Source organism: Hemicordylus capensis, chromosome 3 (assembly GCF_027244095.1).
Source record: "Hemicordylus capensis ecotype Gifberg chromosome 3, rHemCap1.1.pri, whole genome shotgun sequence".
Lineage (NCBI taxonomy): Eukaryota > Metazoa > Chordata > Lepidosauria > Squamata > Cordylidae > Hemicordylus > Hemicordylus capensis.
In genome coordinates, this window is record NC_069659.1 from 247,791,349 (window position 1) to 247,812,276 (window position 20,928).

Sequence of the window (20,928 nt, forward strand, 5' to 3'; positions counted from 1 at the left end):
ATTCTCACCTATACTGCTTATATGGCATGAAAGTTGAGTGTATACAGTCTTGCATATCATGCAGGATTTGCAAAGACTGTGTTGTAGAGATGCAGCAGGCAGAAATACATCAGGTGCCTTGATGCATCTCTTTCGAACCCAATGTTGAGCTGAAAGACCAAAGGAAAGTGTGGATGCCTAGAGCATAATATATGAAACTGTACAAAGTCTTGACTACTCTATATGACATGAAAGTCATAGAAAATTTTAAGTTTCAAACTGTGCATACATGTGTGCGTACACACACACCACAGTCCTAAGGACTAAAAGAGATCAAATCAAGCTAGACAACTTTTAAAAATTATGGACAATAGTTACAGATCCTATAAATAGCCAGAGCTTTCTACTGTTCTTGCCAGCAGCTGTACAAAATGGCAACAGAGAACGTAACTAATAAGACCATCATTTCGAAACACGCTGCAAAGAATAAACTCCTGCAGAAATTTTGTAAGGGAGAGGTTAACAGCTGATGAGTAATGAAAACAAATCACACCCTAAAATTAATCTTTGATTTCCCTACCTGATTTTAACTGGGGAAGAGGTAATTTGGAATAACCACTGGAGGAGGAGAAGGAGGTAGGAGAAAAGAGGGCAAGATCTATTTTATGCTTGTCATAAAAAATCAAGATCTCAACAAAAATTGGGACACATTCCTCTTAAAAATCAGACATCATTTATCCAAAAGCACAATGTGTATCAATTATTCCATTCCACGTATGAGTATTTCTCCATCATAAATTATTTCCTAAAGACTATGCATTACAGACAGGCTGCAAGAACTAAGATTTGACATTAAAATCCTCTGCTAGGACAGCCAAGGATCCATGTGCCAGAATAAATCTGTAGCATAGCATGCTCTTACTTGAATATGCAATTAAAAAAACAAAAATCAGATGATGAAAGCTCTAAAGTGTTCACCATCATGAATCCAGCTGGTGTTTCCCCACAGAAACTATTAAACAGAAATATTTTATTTCCCCCCCACCATACAGATGTAATGCTTATGTAGAAAGAACATGCAATATACAAAGGGCTGTTTAATGCCAAATTGGCTTTTTTATTTTCACGGAATGCTAGTTTAATGGTACAATATGGCAGTTTTTTATATCTACCAAAATCTGACACATGTTCGTTCCTGTTTGAGTGCTGCAAAGCAATCTTGCTCCATAAGCCATTCCCCCCCCCTTAAAAAAAAAATCAAAACAATTACTTTACATTGTTGAGGTCTCATGGCTATTCAGGTTCTGACGCTGAAGTGCACAGCAAGCTCCAAACCTTAGATATGACGTCTATACATATATTCTATGTATGTATTCAGACAGCTTATTATGTACTGTAGGTTGCCTTTAATATAGTTAGAAAATTGTGCACACATTTGGGACGCACATGCACATCTATACACAGACATATGTCACTACTGACTCCCTTTTATAAGCCACTTTTAAATGTATAGCCATTGTTTTTCTCTCATATTATAGCTTTCTAAAATTTCTATTACATGATTCCAGCTCAAATGCTCCATTCCTTCTGATGCAGTGTAGGCATTTCTAAGCAGATGTATTTATATCTAGATTTGTAAATAAATGATTTTTCCTCCCCCATTTAAGAGGTTTGTGCACTAGTGCATTAAAGGTGTTCTTTCCAGCATGGATTCTCCATTGTATAAGATCTAGGTCTGGAAAAGTTCTATTTATATATTTGCTCTTTTTCTAACAAACAAAAAGGGATTGAAACCTACTGCATACGTTTGATTTGTGAACTGGGCTATGTTCTAGTTGTGTACACACACACACACACACACACACACACACACACACACACACACACACCCCCTTAAAAATGCACCCTCTGAACAGGATGCAGAAATGGCCTAAAGTAAGCCATTATCTGTAATTCCTATTAAAAAGTCGACTGCTCTCAAAATGATGTCAGAAGACTAAAGAGCACCACATACTTAAATATATAAAAAGTGGGAACTTTAATACTTGAAGTTTCATTTCCTTCCCCAATATTATTCCAGGATGATAGGCTTTGCCACTATATGTCACTGTACACCCTGAAATTACCTAAACCAAACATCATTCTAACTTGTTTAACTGAATATCATTACTCAACTGTACTATCAAAGCAAGCTAGGTTTAAGAAGAAAGATGTACAACCACTTAGATGAAATAGTCAAAATAATCTGTACAAGTTAATGTATTTTTATGAAAAGGGGAATGACAGACTTGTTTCAAAACAGAAGTAACACTTATCAACATGTGCAAAGCCAGTTAGGTTTTAAATTTTTCTATCAAATAAGAATCTGTAGCTATTTTAGAAATTCAAAACTACCTTATAGTAAGTGTTTTGTACAATGCAAGTATTTAAGACTTGACTACCCCAAAGGAAAGTAGGTGGCTCTATTCAAAATGCCAGACTTCTCATATATTTCCCACAAGAAGTATATTTACATGTTTTCCTAGAAGTCTGCTATAAAGGTTTTGAAATTTGCTGAATATCAGCTGACAAATGTGAACTAGCAGCCATTGTATTAACAACAAATGGTTATTTGAGTGAATGCATAAACTTTTCTAGACTATATTCAGAGTCGTACTGTTCTTGATCCCAAAGTTCACCAAGATTTTCAAGAACTGACTTCATAGTTGCTTTTCCAGCAGCTGAAGTGGCAGCATCTGATTTTTCGGCTTTTCCATCCTTGAAGGGATGACGTTGGCGGGGAGGAAGAGAAAAGAAAAGCACACTAAATTTCCTTATATCTTTTGCTATGTAAACCAATCTGAGCACATTTTTGTTCAAAAATAGTATTTAACAATAAAAACATATTCATTTTTAAAAGCCACAAGATATGTATATGAATACATAACATGTCAACAAGGAAACTGGTTTTGTTTTTTTTTAAAGCAGCGCTAAGGTGGCTTTGCACGACGTTTTGGAATGATACTGATGAGCCAAACAAAGACCTTCATGCTTCCACCTGTCATCACATCTACTGAATGGAAGGTTACAATTAGCAAGGAGAAAATGACTAAAGTTCCATTCAGATTTTACCCGAGGATTAGTCAGAAGTCTAAAATCTTCTGCGACTTTAATTGCTTATTTTCAAATCAGCTGTAAACGATCTTTACCTTGTCAAGAGTGAAGAGGTCAAGAAGCTGGTCTGTTCCCATGCTCTGAAGACTAGTATTCTCTTGACTAATGACTGTATTTGCAATATTCATTTTGAACTTCTGCAGACCCATTATTTTCTCTTCCAAGGTTCCCCGTGTTATCAAGCGATAAACATTAACAACTCGTTTCTGCAAAACACAGTTACCATTTATATAAGAATTTAATGCGTTATACATACACAGAAGCCAGCCATACCACATGACAAGAGGAAGCAAAGGATCTGACATATGAAAAACGTTTAAAATCAGCAACACTGAATTACCACCACAGGGATGACAGCATACAAACAAAACAAAATGCATTCTTGGCTAATCAAGGATTTTTCATGGTAGTTTTGATCAATTTTTGAACAGCAGAAAGGTGTTTTCATTGCATAAGAGAAGGCTAGTTCTGCTCTTGGTGGAGGAGGGAAGGTAAAATTTTGAAAGAGTATTAATACCGCCATATTTGAAAGGGCGGTCTAGAAATCAAATAAATAAATAAATAAATAAATAAATAAATAATTTTGACCCCTAAAATTGGTGAAGAAATGGTAATAAATTACACAACAGAATTCCCCAGGGGGTGTTCTAGGGGCTTGAAAGCTCCTCTTATGTAGTGGAACTGTTCCCACTGCACAGTTCAAGAAAAAACCAACACACACACGCCCATAAAACGAGATTGGAATAAAATATGGACTTCCTACCTAGCTTAGCTAGGTTAGCTAGCTGACTAACACTTCTCCAATTCAACTGCCTTATCAAGCTGCTAATATCTTCATTATTTTAGAAACCAAAGGTTATGAAAAGAGCCACAACCAAGATCACAACTTTTAAAAGGCTGCTTTAATTAATTTTCATTTTATTCAAGTAGTCTTAACTGTCTCTGAATCAGTATTAACTGGGTGTTTCACCTGTCCAATACGATGTGCTCGATCCATCGCTTGCAAGTCTTTCATTGGATTCCAGTCATGTTCCACAAATACTACTGTGTCGGCTCCAGTTAGGTTTAGCCCCAGCCCACCAACATGGGTGGTAAGCAAGAGGACATCTATAGATGGATCATTATTAAATCTGTGCATGAAAAATAGACACTTCAAAGGTTAGCTGGTTACACACACGCAGGGAAAAATGCTTGTGTTCACACAGCAGCGAGGGGTGGGGTAGGGAGAAAAGACAAATTGCCACAAGATTGGATTATCACAAGTCACTGTTTTATTGCTTCCAGATCTTTTGGTACTGCATGGTGCTTCTGACACTGCCATTCCCAGCCAATGTGCGGGGTGGGAGGGAGTGGAGGGAGCGTGGGGGGGGGGGCGGTGGATTAAGATAGCTAGTGACACAAGCGGGCAGAAGAACCAATGCACTGAAATTTTAATGAAGCCAATTCAGGCTAAACATAAGAAATTTCCTAACTGTAAAAGCTATTCAACATTAGGCTGTCCTTTGCTGGAAGTTTTCAAAGAGGACAGCCATCTCTCCGGGACACTGTTGCAGTTTCCTGTACTTGACTAGAACAACTCCAAGTTCTCTTTCAATTCTAAGACTCCACAACTCTAAGCACTGAATTAGAAGCATACCTACTTTTGAAGCTTTATTCTCAAGAGAACTACAAGGAAACTTGCAAGGCACTGGGGAGGCTAGAAGGTGGGGGGGAGACATCCTAAGGTGGGAATGGTCCTGAAGTCAGGCAATCAGTGCAACTTCAAGTGTGCATTCCTCAACAGGAAGGAGGTTCTTTTGTCATGGAACCAGTCATGTAGGGCTAAGCATAGAAGGCCGTATTTGCAACCATGCTGCAAATGACGTTTTGATAAAATCTAGGTGTTTGATAAAATTCTAGACATATCTGCTAATTTTAACGTTCAGAATCTCATTCAGCAATTGCGAACAACCTACAACCATGAGCAACTATTAAAAAATTCAGAAACCGCATCATTCAAAATAATGCTAGCACTGTTTCAACACCGAAAAAGAAGCTTGCTTTTCTACAGAATATCCTCCCTAGAGCTGTGCTAAATTAAAATTCTACAGCAAGAACGGCTGACATGTGTGGCCTGTGTTAAGAAACACAACTGAGCATCTCTGTAGAACTGCCATACCTACACAAGACACCAGGCCTGTCAGCAACAGCGGGTGTTCCAAGTACAAGAATTCCTTGGTTTGAAAACAGGTGACATGGCAAACATATCTTACCGTGAAACAATGGAATGCCTTTGCCCAGCAGGTATGCTGCCATCTAATCGCAGATAGGTGACGGAGGGCAAGTGAGGCTTGAGAAGGTCATGTTCTACTATATCCAGCATGCTCTTGAGTTGACAAAAGATAAGTATCCTGTGCTGAGCAACTATGGTTTCTGTGCCATTTTCTGAAGAACCGCCATTTCCCAAGCCACAATCTAGTAGCAACTTAAAGGACCAAAAATAAAAGCATTCTGTCAGTCACTGAAGACTTGAACCTGGGAGGTAAATACTCCAGTCAATAATACCAGATAATCCACAATCTCAGAAAACGAAAGAGTTATAATTGTTGTGTAGCCAGCGGAAGTTAAAAGTCTATTGATGTTCAGAAACTTTAAAGTGCACATTTTCTATTAGAAAGTAACTGAGTGTTATGCCACATGAGTACAGTACTAGCTGTATCATGTTTAAAAGATATGTTGTGGTTGAAGTCTACTTAGCATCACTGACTGGTGTTTAATTATTAAGGCTTATAATGAAAAAAAGTACTATACTGGTATCCCACTGACGGCAAGAATTCATTTTTCTTAGCAGACAATGTCTGGTCCAGATAGCACACGAAGACAAGATTTAAAATGCTCCCTGTTCTCCTGCCTGCGCGTGAGTCAGAAGAGTTCTACTTCTGATGGTGGTCAGAAAAAAGGCACAATCACTTCAGATGTCTGAAGTGGCTTCTGTAGCCAAAAATGTGTGGAATAAACTGCAATCTGAACTCAAGGTCTGAAGTAGGATTCAGACTGTGGTTTATTCCAAGCATTTTGGGTTAGAGTAAGCATGGATCAGTCAATCAGTCCCCACATCATGACCAGCTGTGATTTGTTTCCAACAACAATCAGATGTGGAATTCTTCTGACCTGCATACAGGCAAGGGGCATGCTCTTGAACCTGATATTAGCTCCATATGACATTCAAACTGGCCCTTTGAATCCAAGACTGTAATACCACCAGAAATGTGTTCATGGTCATTACAGCATGAATGTTCTCATGAATATATGCTTTTTTGAAACTGTTTTATAAGAATATTGTATATTTATTTTTAAAGATTTTTAAAATGGTTGGGTATTTTGCCTTGTATTTTCAAATAGCCCTATAATTTCTTTACCAATTTATAAAAACTTTTAACTCCCACCCCCCGCCCAATTTTCTTCCCCTTCTTTGTTCTGTATGCAAAGAATAATAGGAATGAGATCAAAAATTAGATTTTTCTGCTGGTTACTCTCAAACTCAGATACAAAGCTCCATCTTGCCTACCTGCTTTAAAGCAGAGAGTTTAGGTGCATGCTGGATGTCTCGAAGGGAAGAATTCTCAGCTGCTAGCTTCTCTGTGATTCTTTTGTGTTCTGGGTGAGCAGCAGTTAAAACTAATGCTGGATGGTTACATAGTTTTCTTAAATACTGTAATGCCTTAAAAAAAAAATCAAGGATGAGGTCAAACTGTTGCAATAATCTGTTAAAGATATATTCACTTGTGGCAGAATACAGTGTTCTTCTCTTACAGACATCTTGATGTGAAAACCTTGCCAGAAAAAGAGACAGCAATAAGCATAACACCTATCTATGGTTAATGTTAAATACTTTATCTGTCAGAGACACAATGTGGGAAACATTTTCCTCTCTCTCTCTCTCTCTTTCTGTGTACAAAATTTTAATGTGAAGTTTTTTGGGGCAGTAAAATTTGCCCACTGAGCAATTGTGTCCTGGACTCCATCAGTTTGCTCCATGTAACTTGAACAAGGATTATCTGCTGCCCATGAAAAAATTGACTTCACAATTTATGCTAAACTGTTTTGACCTATTATCTAAGTTCAATGGGCTCTGGTGCAGCACTCTAGTATACTCCCAGTCCTAACACAAATATTATCTCTATTAAAAGGTAAAAATCATTACATGTGTCTTCATGTAATTCATGATCTTGTTTTAATAGCTAAACTAATTCGGGGCTTGACATTTTTGCCAATGAACAATTTGATAAGAGACATTTTACAATACACTTGAAACCAAGAGAATTTATTTAAGATAGTAACATCCCACCTCTGCATATGTTCAAGGTAGCTCACATAATCTAAAATCATATACTGTACCATTAAATAATACCAAAATCAATAACGAGCAGCACAGAAAAGCAGAAACAAGGCAATCCTTAATCAAGCCCTAACCTTTTAGTCAAATGCTTTTTACAACTTTTCCTGGTGAAAAGCATGCAGGCAGGCAGGCAGGCAGAGAGAGAGAGAGAGAGAGAGAGAGAGAGAGAGAGAGAGAGTCCTTTATGAGGTTGTTTCATAGCTAACAATTTATTAATGTGACCCACAAACAAGAAAAAACCCATGGTTTCTTTCCTTCCAAATTATAAAGTACAATAAAGATCTAATAAAAGAGAGAGAGTGTGTGTATAAACAAACACTACAGTTAAATTGAAGCAAAGCAGTGTTCTACCTCCTATCTATCTATCTATCTATCTATCTATCTATCTATCTATCTATCTATCTATCTATCTATCTATCTATCTAAATTTAATCAGAGGTAGAACACTGCTTGACTTCAATTTAACTGTAGTGTTAAGCAAACAGTTCTCAGTATGCTTCAGAGCCTGATCACGCTTTAACTGCATTTGCAATGATTATAGGAAAACTGCTTGCCTATTAAAATGTTCATTTACAAGACTGAACATTTAAAAATGATGAGATTTACAAAATATGATGAAATTTCAACCTGGAACACATGTCCTGTGGCTTTAAGCTTTGGTTTTTCAGTCTCCTCTGTTATTGAAGCTGCTGAAACAGTTTCTTCCACATCACATTTGGCACGAGACTTGGCAAAGTCTTCATAAAGTTGAACCTATTAAAAGGAAGGAAAATACTACTAGACCATTGTTAACATCAAAATTACCTCACAAGGGTGTGTGCAAACTGTCCTTTCAAAGCAGAAGTCAGGTCCCACATTATAGCAAGAAAGGCTACAGCCATTTCAGTCAGGCTTAATCCCTTGCTTTTCCTCTTTGCAAAGAAATGTACAACTGCAATTATATTTGCTTCTTTTCAGCATGATACAAAGCAATGCAAATACTGCTTTGAAAGGGGCACTCTGCCAAAACTATTTTGGCCCAAGGGGACAGAAGCTGTTACTCCACACCAGAATCGCTTGCTGATTTTCCCTGGGATACTTTAGATCATTCTAATTAATTCAAACAATAATTCAGATTGTTGGATTTTCCAACTATAATATTAAATACTAATTTAACAATGGTGAAGGGCCACAGCCATAATGAACATTTATATACCGCTTTTCAACCAAAGTTCAAAAAAAAAAAGTTTAAATAGATATGAAGTAAATAAAACGGCTCCCTGTCCCCAAAGGGCTCACAATCTGAAAAAAGAAACATAAGATAGACACCAGCAACAGCCACTGGAGGGATGCTGTGCTGGGGATAGGTAGGGCCAGTTGCTCTCCCCCTGCTAAATAGAGAATCACCACTTTTATGCTTTTGCCTTAGATGCAAAAGTGTAAAAGGTAAAGTGTGCTGTCAAGTCGATTTTGACTCCTGGTGCCCACAGAGCCCTGTGGTTGTCTTTGGAAGAATACAGGAGGGATTTACTATTGCCTCCTCCCACACAGTATGAGATGATCCCTTTCTGCATCTTTCTATATTACTGCTGCCCAATAAAGGTGTTTCTTAATAGTCTGGGAAACATACCAGCAGGGATTTGAACCAGCAACCTTCTGCTTGTTAGTCAAGCATTTCCCCACTGTGCCACTTAAGGTAACATTTTCCAAGCAGGACACTCTAAAATATAATAAAATTCCTATTTAGAGCAAGCCCAAGATTCTAAGAAGATACCCAACTGGCTCTTTTGTTGCCTACCAATGGCAGTGTGATTGATGCCAAGCCAATATTTGTTCAAACAAGCATTCCTGTCCTTTTTGAACTTGCCTGTAGAGCACTGAGGGTACAGTAATAGTCTTGAATAATTTTCGGTGGAAGATCCTGTAGCACATCTTCTTTCATCCTTCTCAACAAAAATGGCAGGACTTGCCTGTGCAATGCTTCCATCGCAAGGACACCTGCAAATGACCATAAGAGAACCATTACAATCAACAAAATTCCTCAGATGTAGGACCTTTCAGTTTTCAACAGCAACACTGCTCCAGAAAGCAACAAGAGCTTGCTCCTTACCTGCTTCTTGTTCTCGACTGGAGCTCCGAGCATCTCTACTTGCTAATATAGGCTTGCCATAGCGAGCTGCAAACTGACGCTCAGTACCCAAAAATCCAGGCATAAGGAAGTCAAATAGTGACCACAATTCTAAGACATTGTTCTGAACACAGGAGAAACATTAGTTAGGAAACCTTCAGTTAAAAAACATATGGGACTAATTCTGATCAGTTTACCACATGATGGGGCAGTGAGATCATGAACGCCTGTGCCACCTACTGCAAAAGCTTTTCTCGTTTCCAAGTAGGATGGATGTCCATGCACTGACAACTTGTTTGCTTAGGACTCACATATGAAATATTCAATGTGCATAGGCTCAAAATGTGCAGCTGGTAGATGATTGCGGGACTGAGGCTTACATGCACTGGGATTTTAACATATAAGAACTAAGCAAATGAGATGGCCATGTGAGCATACTCAGCAGGCCTGGAGGTAGGACAAATGCTTATGGGGGGTGCCAGGATATTACTCCCCCACTTTATGCAGCCAGTAAGTTAATCAGAATCAGCCACATAGTTTTAAGTAATATTCCACTGCTACCTCTTGTGATTTTCAACAGAGAAATAGGAATTACCTGAATTGGTGTCCCAGAGAGTATTATTCTATAATTGGCTGCCAATTGTTTTATTGCTTTTGACAGTTTTGTTTTTCCATTTTTAATGACATGTCCTTCATCAAGAATACAGTAGTTAAATTTAATATTTCTAGGAAAGAAAAAACAGCTAGTCAAGTTTAATACATCATTTACTTGAAAGCTATTAAACAGGAAGCAAGCACAATAGTTCTTACCTGAAGAAATCAATGTCATTTCTCACAACATCATAGGAAGCTACAATTAGATTGTGTCTTTTTACATGATGTTGCAACCTTAAGAGGAAAAAGGTATGAACAAATTTAGTCTTTAAATACCACATGGAAACAAATAACTCAATTCTCTAATGTTCTTTTTTTGATAGAGGCGCAATTTCAGGGACTTGGATCCTAAGACCTACTTCCTTCATATCTTCCTGTAGGGTGCTTCCTCTAGAGGAAGGACTCTTTGCTCTAGAGCAAGTAGTCTTCCACCAGATAAAGGATCCAACTCAGTATTTTTAAATGGAAGCAGATTCTGCAGTTTATTGCTTACCTTGCCCTTTCTGTGGGAGGACCAGTGTAGTGCAAAGGATTAAGGTACTCTCTGGAACAAAATTTGCTCACTTCATCCACCCAATGGCCTGTAAGTGTGGGAGGGCACACCACTAAAGATGGGAGTGGAACACTATCACCCATCTTAGTTCTTGCATATTCCTGGGCCCTTAAAGAATAAGCCACATTAAAAGAAATGTTACATTTTTTAACACTAAAAAATACTTAAGTACAATAAATACACAGGCTGGTTCAAAGCTACCTGAGACAGTGATCTCCTGCTAGAATACAAATGGACTGCAAGGTTTTTCCTAAACCCATATCATCACAGAGGATACCATGAAGTTTGTATTTGTTGAGAAATGCCAACCAATTCACACCTTCCTGAAAATGAGAAAAGAAAACGTTTTCCTAAGAGCAACAGAAAAGGAATGAAGCTTAGGATCTGGATCGTGATCTGTTGCATTCATAAGAGTGGTTTCTACGCCTGTGCGGGACCATTTGGGCACAATTGACTAGCTCCTCGAACCACTTAGCCCCGCCCCTTGCACGTGGTGCATTTTCTCAGTTTGGGTGAGCTAGTGTTTTCTCGTCAGTTCCTTTCTGACCGCCATTGTGTCGGCAACTCGGACAGTGAGCTCCTCGGATTGGAACAATTTCTGTGTAAAAAAAGTATAATAGTAGTTATTTTATTACGTGTAATGACTCGGACTGGACCAAACAATTCTTACCCTAAATACGCTCAACTTAGTCAAAACGGACAGATGGTTTATTCAGTTACGACCTTGGATTGGACTCGGACTTGTGAACCCAGACCCAAATAATGACAGGACATGCGTAGTTGGAAGAAACTAGGGCCACTTTATTAAATAATCACAAACCTGCAATGAGGAATTGAACTAAAGTGCAGGTATCCCCTATGTGGGTCAATCTCATAGGAGGTATGCCCACAGGAGGACGAACAATTTGATTCAGCTCAGAACTGGTCTGAACCTCCTCTCTACCACAAGGTTACCCCCGACGAGGGGATGCATGCCAGCCCACTTCAACCCAGGTTGCGAGGCACTGAGCAGCATTCACTAGCATACGTCCGAGTGAGAGCAGATCCAGACCGAGAGTCGTGAGATCACCAAGCCTTCCTCCGTATTCCCACTCTCCATAACGGCCCTCCAGCCCAACACCATTGCAAATTAACCTACCCTGACCCACACTCAACTGCAAAGTGTCCAAATATTATTATTATTATGATGTTGTTGTTGTTTACACAGACAGGTGTTACTGACTGGTTTGTTTTATCCAGTCATCGAGTCCTTCCCAAGGACCTGGGATGGCTGAATTTTATTATCAATGTTGTTGCTGTTATTATAGATATCGTCGCAGAATATAGGCTGTTCCCAGTAATGTTGCTTTTTGTAATTGACGGTGATTTCTGTGGCCCCTATGGTGTTGAGGTGCTCTTCAAGTTGTTTTGGAATTGCACCTAGGGTGCCAATTACCACTGGGATTATTTTGGTCTTCTTCTGCCACAGCCTTTCAATTTCAATTTGTAGATCTTTTGTATTTTGTGATTTTTTCTATTTCTTTTTCTTCTATTCTGCTATCCCCTGGTATTGCTGTGTCGATTATTTTGACTTGTTTTTCATTGGTGTATCTGGTGTATTGTGTGGCAGATGTTTGTCAGTTTGTAGTTGGAAGTCCCATAATATTTTTGCATCTTCATTTTCTACAACTTTTTCAATTTTATGGTCCCACCAATCTTTGGTAGCTTGTATTTTTTGCAGATGTTCCAGTGTATCATCCCTGCTACCTTGTCATGCCTTTGTTTGTAGTCAGTCTGTGCGATCTTTTTACAAGAGCTGATTAGGTGGTCCACTGTTTCATCTGCTTCTTTACAAAGGTGTAATATTATTTATATTACAAATATTATTATTATTATTTTACGTTTATGTCCCGCTCTTCCTCCAAGGAGCCCAGAGCGATATACTACATACTTAAGTTTCTCTTTCACAACAACCCTGTGAAGTAGGTTAGGCTGAGAGAGAAGTGACTGGTCCAGAGTCACCCAGCTAGTTTCATGGCTAAATGGGGATTTGAACTCAGGTCTCCCCGGTCCTTGTCCAGCATTCTAACCACTACACCACGCTGGCTCTCCCTGTGCCAACCTTAACAAAGTCAGTGAGAAGCAGGTGAAAAAATGCCCCCAAACATAGCCAATCAGCTGAGACCCAAAAAATCCTACTTGGCCCCAAAAGGCGACCGGAATATTCCCTACTGAGTCAAGGGATGGGTGGGAGGATGCCTGCCAGCACAGCAACTAAGAAAGGACAGACAGAGCTGGCTGCTTATGCAGGTGCTCCTGAGCTGCGACTGGTCCGTACACAAAATGTGACGGGGGACATAAATGGAGGTCTGCGTGCCTGCCTCTCGGGACGAGCCCGCAATTCCACCCCCTGATCGCACGATATCACTGCTGATTCAGCTAAGGGGGTGGGGAGTGGCTTTTCATTCACACTTGAGTATTTTTCCCCCTTATTTCCCAGTCAGGTATAAGAAAAAGACTTCCAAACACTGTGTTCACTGCAATGCTAAACTCCAGTCAGCAGATGATCATGATTTGTGTTTGCTTTGTTTGGGGGAAGAACACAACATAAAATTTGTTTAACTTTCTCTCATCAAATGAGAAAAAACAGAGTGCTAAGGCTGAGAGCTGCACTTTACGATGAAGTGCTCCACCCTAGCACCCCAATGCCAAGATCTCCAATTGATGATCCTGTTCCCTTGACATTGTGTATGGTGTCGAAGTTGACACTGGTTATGATACTGAAACTGAAGTCGGGGACTGCCACCACAGTCTAAATCCTCAACCCGAGCTTCTGCGGCAGCTTCTAATGAGACATTTAAAGTGCCAAAGCCGCCTACAGATTCTTCCCATTGTAAAAGGCATAAGTCCTGGCATCAGGACTCCAATGCTGGAGAGGCACCACTGCACAAGCAACATCGGGATAAGAGTACACAGGCTACCACTGAGGAAGCTTCCACCACATACCAAGCCACTCCTTCCCCAACTACGCTCCAATTGGTGTTGATGACACCTTGAACTTGCCCTGCGACCCCAGAAGTCATGGTCCTGGATCGTCCATCGCCAAGCATCAACATCTACCTCGACATCAAGAGCAGTACTTACAACATCATTATCTACCCGGTGTCGAGAACATTCTTTCTCACCAGCCACAACACCGATACAATTGCCTTCACCTGACTCCATCTGATTCTACAGACTATGTGTCCCTCACTGGTTTCCTTCAGCATCAATGTCGATGACATGGAAGCCAGTTTGGGACCGGGTGATGCCCAGCCACTATTAAACTTGCTAGGCTCTAGCAAAAGTACACCTTCGAGCTGGACCTTCTATGGCTTTTTGAGCCACAGTCTCGATGCTGAGGACGACAGCATGACTTTTTCGATACCGAAGATGCCAGGCACTTTGACTTCTTCTGCCTTTCAGCTCTTCCATTTTGTGACTAGACAGTTTGGGGTAACTTTGATATCAATGCAGATTATCCCTCCAATTTTTGAGTTTGACATGGTACTGAAGCATCCTGTCTTACTTTCTTGCATCTCCACTCAGACCATGGAGGTTCCTCAACCTCAACCTCAAAAGAGCCAGCCTATGCAGACTATAATCCTTGACAGAACTTCCTCCACCACTCAAACGGTGTCTAAGAAGAAAGTTCCTGTCCCTTCTAAACCACGACGTGTGATCTGACAGAAGACTATGAATCTGATTAATCTACATCCTCAACTTTTGTGTTCATCTGACCATCCTGATGATCCGCCTCTCAAAGTGGTACTCTCCGATAACATCTCGCCAAATGAAGAAATGCATTCATACCATCAACAAATCTCTGAAATGGCAACGACACTTGGACTAGAACTAAAAAAGCAAACTCTAGACATGCAAGATCCAGTATACAAATTCTTTAGTTCCACTGCCTCAACCCAGCCTGTTCACTTTCCCATGTTGCCAGTTATATCGAAGGCAGCTAAATCTGCTTGACAAACTCTACAAACTTCTGCCCCAATCTCCAAGCATCTGGAGAATCCATCCATATATATAGTTCTATAAGGCATACCCGTGGCTAATCCCTTGCGTGGCAGATCTCACGTGAGTTCACGAGCAGAAGCACTGTGGTGATTGGGCAGTGGCGATTCCATATGCAGATAGGAAGGAGGAGCCTGTGGCACCATGGTGACTGGGCAGTGGGGATTCCATATGCAGATAGGGAGGAGGAACCTGTGATGGTTAAGGTCAGTTACAGTACAGCTGTTACTGGTCAGAAGATGTTCTTGATTGTAGAGGAGAGGAATCTATATCTATATACAATGATAGTGGGCGAAGAGAGGGGTCGTGAGGGAGGAAAGAGGCTGTCGTTGTTTGAATTAGATGAGGAAACAAAATGAACAAGTTCTGTTAACTCAGGAAGGGGGAGAGAGAGAGAGAAGGAGGGAAGCAAGACAGGGGGAAGAGTGAATGGAGGAGAAAGAAGGAAGGGTAAGGGACAGGCCTGGGTCTGTCAGTGGCCTGAGGGGAACGAGCGGCCATGGTGCTGGCAGCAGCGAGAAAGGGCCCGGTCAACCACTACGGCTGCTCCTTTACTCCCGCTATTTCTGGGTCCCCAAATGATACAGGGGAATAAGACCAATCATGGACCTGCAGTGGCTGAACAGTAATGTGGACGTGCGCAAATTTTGCATGGTAACATTGCAGAGCATCCTTCCTCTTCTTCACGGGGAGGAATGGTTCACAATGTTGGATCTCCAGGATGAATACTTCCACACAGGAATCCAACCCAGCCACAGACAATTTCTAAGGTTTACAGTGGGTCACCAAGTCTACCAGTACAATGTCCTGCTGTTTGGACTGGTGATGGCACCCCATGTATTTACGAAATGTGTGGCTGCCAATGTGGCTCACCTTCGAGCACAGAGCCTAACCAATTTTCTGTACCTCGACGATTGGCTACTGGCAGGAAGACAAAAAGTTGAGTTAACTTTGAAAGTCTCAACGGTCCCGAGTTTAATCGAGGATCTGGGCATTCAGGTCAATTGGACAAAGTCCAGACTGGAACCTGTCAAGCACATAGACTACATAGGGGCAGTCCTTGATGCATGGTTGCAACATGCATTTCTACTGGAGGAATGCTTCCTCCACATCAAGGTGCTAATGACTTCCTTCATTATGCAACTCAGACAGAAAGCCCATGAAGTTCAGAAACTGCTGGGCCTGATGGCGATGTGCAACTCCACTGTGCACTTCGCCAAACTATGTCTCCGGTGTGTTCAGTTTTAGTTTCTGTATTTCATCTGAATGTGGACAATGCACAGATGCTCTTAATTCCATCTCCAATCCTTGTGCCCCTACAATTGTGGACAAAACAGAACCACTTGCTTTCTGGAGTCCCCTTCTGGGTACCCCAACCTTCTGCCTCGTTGATGATAGAAGCATCCTTATGGGGCTGAGGAGCCCATTGCAGGGATCTTCAAGCTCAAGGTCTGTGGTCATCGAGCCAATGCCAGATGCATATCAACTTCTTAGGGCTTCTGGCAGTGTTTCAGGCTCTCAAATCCTTCCAGCCATCCTTAACAAGCAAGCTTGTTCAAGTCAGCCTGGACAATACTATGGCGATCAACTATTTAGATCATCAAGGAGGGACGGTCTCCCGCTCCCTTTGCATGCTCAGTCTGCAAATTTGGAACTAGGCCATAACACAACAGATAGGCCTGGTTGCGATTCACATCAAAGGAATGGACAACACTTTGGCGGACCATCTCAACAGGTCCTCACTTTATCTGCAGCAACATGAATAGGTCAGTCTCCAATACCTCCACTCATTGTTCCGGACCTGGGGTACTCCAGAGATTGATGTGTTTGCTACGCTTGTGAACAGAAAGTGCCCCCAGTACTGCTTGAGGTCTGGTATCGGCCACGGCTCCAGAAGGGATGATTTCCAGTTCAACTGGGGTTGAAGGTTTCTATATATTTTTCTGCCTTACCCTCTGATGCACAGAGTTCTAGCGAAAGTCCTTCAGGAATCTGCAAACTAAATCTTGATTACTCCATGGTGGCCCCAACAGCCATGGTTTCAGTAAGCACTCAGACTGTCAAAAGGTCACCAAAGGCATCTGCCTCAACGCAAGGATCTTCTCCTGCAAGAAAATGGAAAGCTCTGCCATTCTGACCTAAGGACTCTGAACTTAACTGCGTGGAAGAAAGGCTCCTGAAGGACATCCTCCTCAATGACAGAAAGAAATCCACTCATGTCAACTACAACAGCAAGTGGAAACGGTTCAGACTTTATGCTCAGGAACATGGCTTCCTGTCTCATAAGCTATCTCCTGGGAGGTCCTGCTTTACCTCACATCTCTGAAGAACTGTAACCTGGCCAATGTTTCCATCAAGGTTCACCTGGCAGCTATTTCTGCTTGCCATCCCAGATGGGATGGGAAAACTGTCTTCTCTCATCTGGACTCAAAAAGGATCCTTAAGGGGTTAAACAATCTTTACTCGCCTATCCGGCGGCCCACTGATCAATGGAGTCTATCCCTTGTCCTATCAGCCCTGAAGGACCCTCCATTCGAGCCCATGGCTATGGCACCTCCTAAGTTGGTAATGTTGAAAATGGCCTTTTTATTAGCCATAATGTCGGCTTGCTGTGTCAGCAAACTAAATGCTCTTCAAATAGATGTCCCCTATGCTAAATTTCATCATAACAAGGCGTTGCTTCGCTTGGACCCTGAATTCAGGCCTAAAGTGGTCACAGACTTTCTTATTAATAGTGACATCATCTTACCTACCTTCTTCCAGAACCCCACAATGGCTCTCAAGTGCTCGTTGCATTCCCTGGATCTGAGATGTGCTCTCCTCTTCTACTTGAAACAGACCAAGCCCTACAGAAAGACAAAAAGGCTTTTTGTAAGTTACAAATGTAAAGTAAAAGGCTACCAGTTATCAAGACAGAGACTCTTCCACTAGATCATGGAGATGATATTTCTGGCTTATAAGCACCAAATAGTGGACCCTCCTAAAACCATATGGGCTCATTCTACTAGGGCTTATGCTACTTCTGCTGTCCATATGGCAGGAATCAAGCTCAGAGACATCTGCAGTGCAGCAACCTGGTCCTCTGAGCATACCTTTGCCAAGCATTATGCCTTGGATCTTCGCTCTGTAGCTTAGGCCAATTTTGGGAGGGGTGTGCTGAAAAGGGTTTTGTCTTAGCATACTACGCCAGCCTCCAGACTATCAGCTCATTAGTCACCCAGTCTTATGAGTGCAACGGATCATGATCCAGGTAACAGGTTGCCCACCTGTAACTTTTGATCTGGCAGTGATCTGTTGCAGTCATAAGACCCTCCTGCCAGCCCCGCTGCAGTATGCGAAGTGACAATATGTATATTTGCAGAGAGAGAAAAAGAGACACTACTTACGTTGTAGAAATGTACACTGCTTCCATAAGACATTTGGATTCCAGTGTTGGTCCTCCAGGAACTGAGGAGAAAACACGAGCCTGCCCAAACTGAGGAATGCACCACCTGTAAGGGATGGGGCTAAGCGCTTTGAGGAGCTAGTCAATTCTGCCTGAATGGTCCCGCGCAGGCACAGAACCCCTCTTATGATTGCAACGGATCACTACCAGATCAAAAGTTACAGGTGAGCAACCTGTTTTTTCTCTTACAAGCAAAGGATTCTACAAGGAGTAAACGTTTGGTATTCATTCTCAATCAGAACTCCAACCCCTTAATGTTAGCTCTACTGCACTGCATAAAAAGAGTAACACTCAGATTTGTGGATCAGAGGCAGAAATTAAACCAGTGGTGGCAGAGCTGTGTGAAATTGTGGTGTTCCCTGATGCTTTGAAACTGCTAAAAGCAGATCTTCTCCAACAGTCTTGAGCAACAATGCAGTTCCCTGCCAGACTCATGCAAAGCTAACATGACTCATGAGGAGGGGTTGTGCTCTCGGGCCCCCTTGAGGCAAGCAGGGAGGCCACCATGTTGGAGTTCGTCATGTGACACAGACCAGCCAATCAGATGCTGAGTGACATTTTAAGATGCTCCTTCTCAGCTGCTTTGACTGAGCAGCCCTCCCTCCCATCCATTTTAGTGAGGGAAGTCCAGACACTGTTTGGGGCCAAGTAGGAATTTTTTGGGTCACACCTGATTGGCCTTGGTGTAGCCTTTTTTTCGCCTACTTCTCACTGAAACTGATTTAGGGTTGTCACCTTTTGATTGGTCACTTGCCGATGAGTGCAGGTTAGTTTAAGTGTATTAATTGGTGTTTGACTGGAGGAACATTTAAGGTATGTTAGGCAAGCCGAGGAACAGCCCTTGCAGGTTTTGCGGCCCTTGGGTTGGGATCCGCCCCGCTCAGGGGCAGGCCAGCACCCACTACTCAAGAGTTTTACAGCCTGGGTAGGTGGAGCTGCCTAACATCCCCTCAGTGAGGATTCACCCCATGGATGTTATGATGTTCGGATTCCATCTGGGTGGAACTAACACCTAGTCTGTCACTCGGGGTTGGGTGGTCCTCCTTATGAGACTGACCCTTAGTTGGGTTAACTGCACTCTGAATTGTCATGCTTTGCTGTAGGATTTGTGTTATCTAAATTAATAAAAGTGGCCCTAGTTCATTCAACTATACGTGTCTTGTCTTTATTGGGGCCTGGTGGTTCAATCAAGCTCAACGAGTGTTGCACAACTTTTCAACATCTTCTGCTAGCACAAGAACTAATCTCAAACAGACATTCTTTTCCTTGTGCAACAAGTTATCACAACAGCATTATGCTAGTGCAACATTAGTCTGGAATGCAAGCTCCTGACATTGAGGAATGCATTTGCACAACTTCCTTGTGCAAGCGCAACATTAGGATGTTAGCCAGTGAAATTAGCTTTTTTTAAAAGGAGAGATCATTTCAATTTCAATATCTACAGTGAGGGAAATAAGTATTTGATCCCCTGCTGATTTTGTCCGTTTGCCCTCTGACACAGAAATGACCAGGCTATAATTGGAATGGTAGGTTTATTGTAGCTGTGAGACACAGAATAACAACAAACAAACCCTCAAAAGCCCAGTGCCCAAAAGTCAGCGATGGATTTGCATTGTAGTGAGGGAAATAAGTATTCGATCCCTTCACAAAAGATGTCTTAGTACTTGGTGGCAAAACCCTTGTTGGCAATCACAGAGATCAGACGTTTCTTGTAGATGGCCACCAGGTTTGCACACAACCCAGGAGGAATGTTGTCCCACTCCTCTTTGCAGATCCTCTCCAAGTCAGAAAGGTTTCGAAGCTGATGTTTGGCAACCCGAACCTTCAGCTCCCTCCACAGATTTTCTATGGGATTAAGGGCTGGAGACTGGCTGGGCCACTCCAGGACCTTCATGTGCTTCTTCTTGAGCCACTCCTTTGTTGCCTTGGCTGTGTGTTTTGGGTCACTGTCATGCTGGAATACCCATCCACGACCCATTCTCAATGCCCTGGCTGAGGGAAGGAGGTGCTCACCCAAGATCTGACGGTACATGGTCCCGTCCATAGTCCCTTCGATGCGGTGAAGGTGTCCTGTCCCCTTAGCAGAAAAACACCCCCAAAGCATAATGTGTCCACCTCCATGTTTGACGGTGGGGATGGTGTTCTTGGGCTCATAGGCAGCATTCCTCCTCCTCCACACACGGCGAGTTGAGTTGATGCCAAAGAGCTCGATTTTGGTCTCATCTGACCACAACACTTTCGCCCAGTTCTCCTCTGGATCATTCAGATGTGCATTGGCAAACTGCAGACGGGCCTGTACATGTGCTGCCTTGAGCAGGGGGACCTTGCGGGCACTGCAAGATTTCAGTCCTTCACAGCGTAGTGTGTTACCAATTGTTTTCTTGGTGACTATGGTTCCAGCTGCCCTGAGATCATTGACAAGTTCCCCCTGTGTAGTTCTGGGCTGCTTTGTCACCGTTCTCATGATCATTGCAACTCCACGAGGTGAGATCTTGCATGGAGCCCCAGACCGAGGGAGATTGACAGTTATTTTGTTTCTTCCATTTGCGAGTTATCGTGGCAACTGTAGTCACCTTCTCACCAAGCTGCTTGGCGATAGTCTTGTAGCCCAGTCCAGC

The 20,928-nt window shown here is 42.0% G+C and overlaps 1 protein-coding gene across 2 annotated transcripts in view; it reads right to left on the minus strand.

Annotated features, from left to right (window-relative positions):
* Positions 1 to 1,071: 1,071 nt before the first annotated feature.
* The window catches only part of BTAF1 (B-TFIID TATA-box binding protein associated factor 1), a 113,775-nt gene continuing 93,918 nt past the window's right edge, over positions 1,072 to 20,928 (minus strand). The window contains exons 27-38 of one of the 2 annotated variants that reach the window (XM_053308218.1): positions 11,026 to 11,147; positions 10,765 to 10,932; positions 10,428 to 10,505; positions 10,213 to 10,342; positions 9,600 to 9,741; positions 9,357 to 9,487; positions 8,138 to 8,263; positions 6,680 to 6,832; positions 5,385 to 5,596; positions 4,103 to 4,262; positions 3,168 to 3,338; positions 1,072 to 2,736 (exon numbers count right to left, since the gene is read on the minus strand). In XM_053308218.1, the coding sequence (XP_053164193.1) occupies positions 2,587 to 2,736; positions 3,168 to 3,338; positions 4,103 to 4,262; positions 5,385 to 5,596; positions 6,680 to 6,832; positions 8,138 to 8,263; positions 9,357 to 9,487; positions 9,600 to 9,741; positions 10,213 to 10,342; positions 10,428 to 10,505; positions 10,765 to 10,932; positions 11,026 to 11,147 (1,743 nt within the window). In that variant the 3' untranslated portion in view covers positions 1,072 to 2,586. Of the gene's footprint in view, positions 2,737 to 3,167; positions 3,339 to 4,102; positions 4,263 to 5,384; positions 5,597 to 6,679; positions 6,833 to 6,905; positions 6,945 to 8,116; positions 8,264 to 9,356; positions 9,488 to 9,599; positions 9,742 to 10,212; positions 10,343 to 10,427; positions 10,506 to 10,764; positions 10,933 to 11,025; positions 11,148 to 20,928 lie in introns of those variants that run through there. The other variant, XM_053308219.1, reaches the window with a different exon arrangement.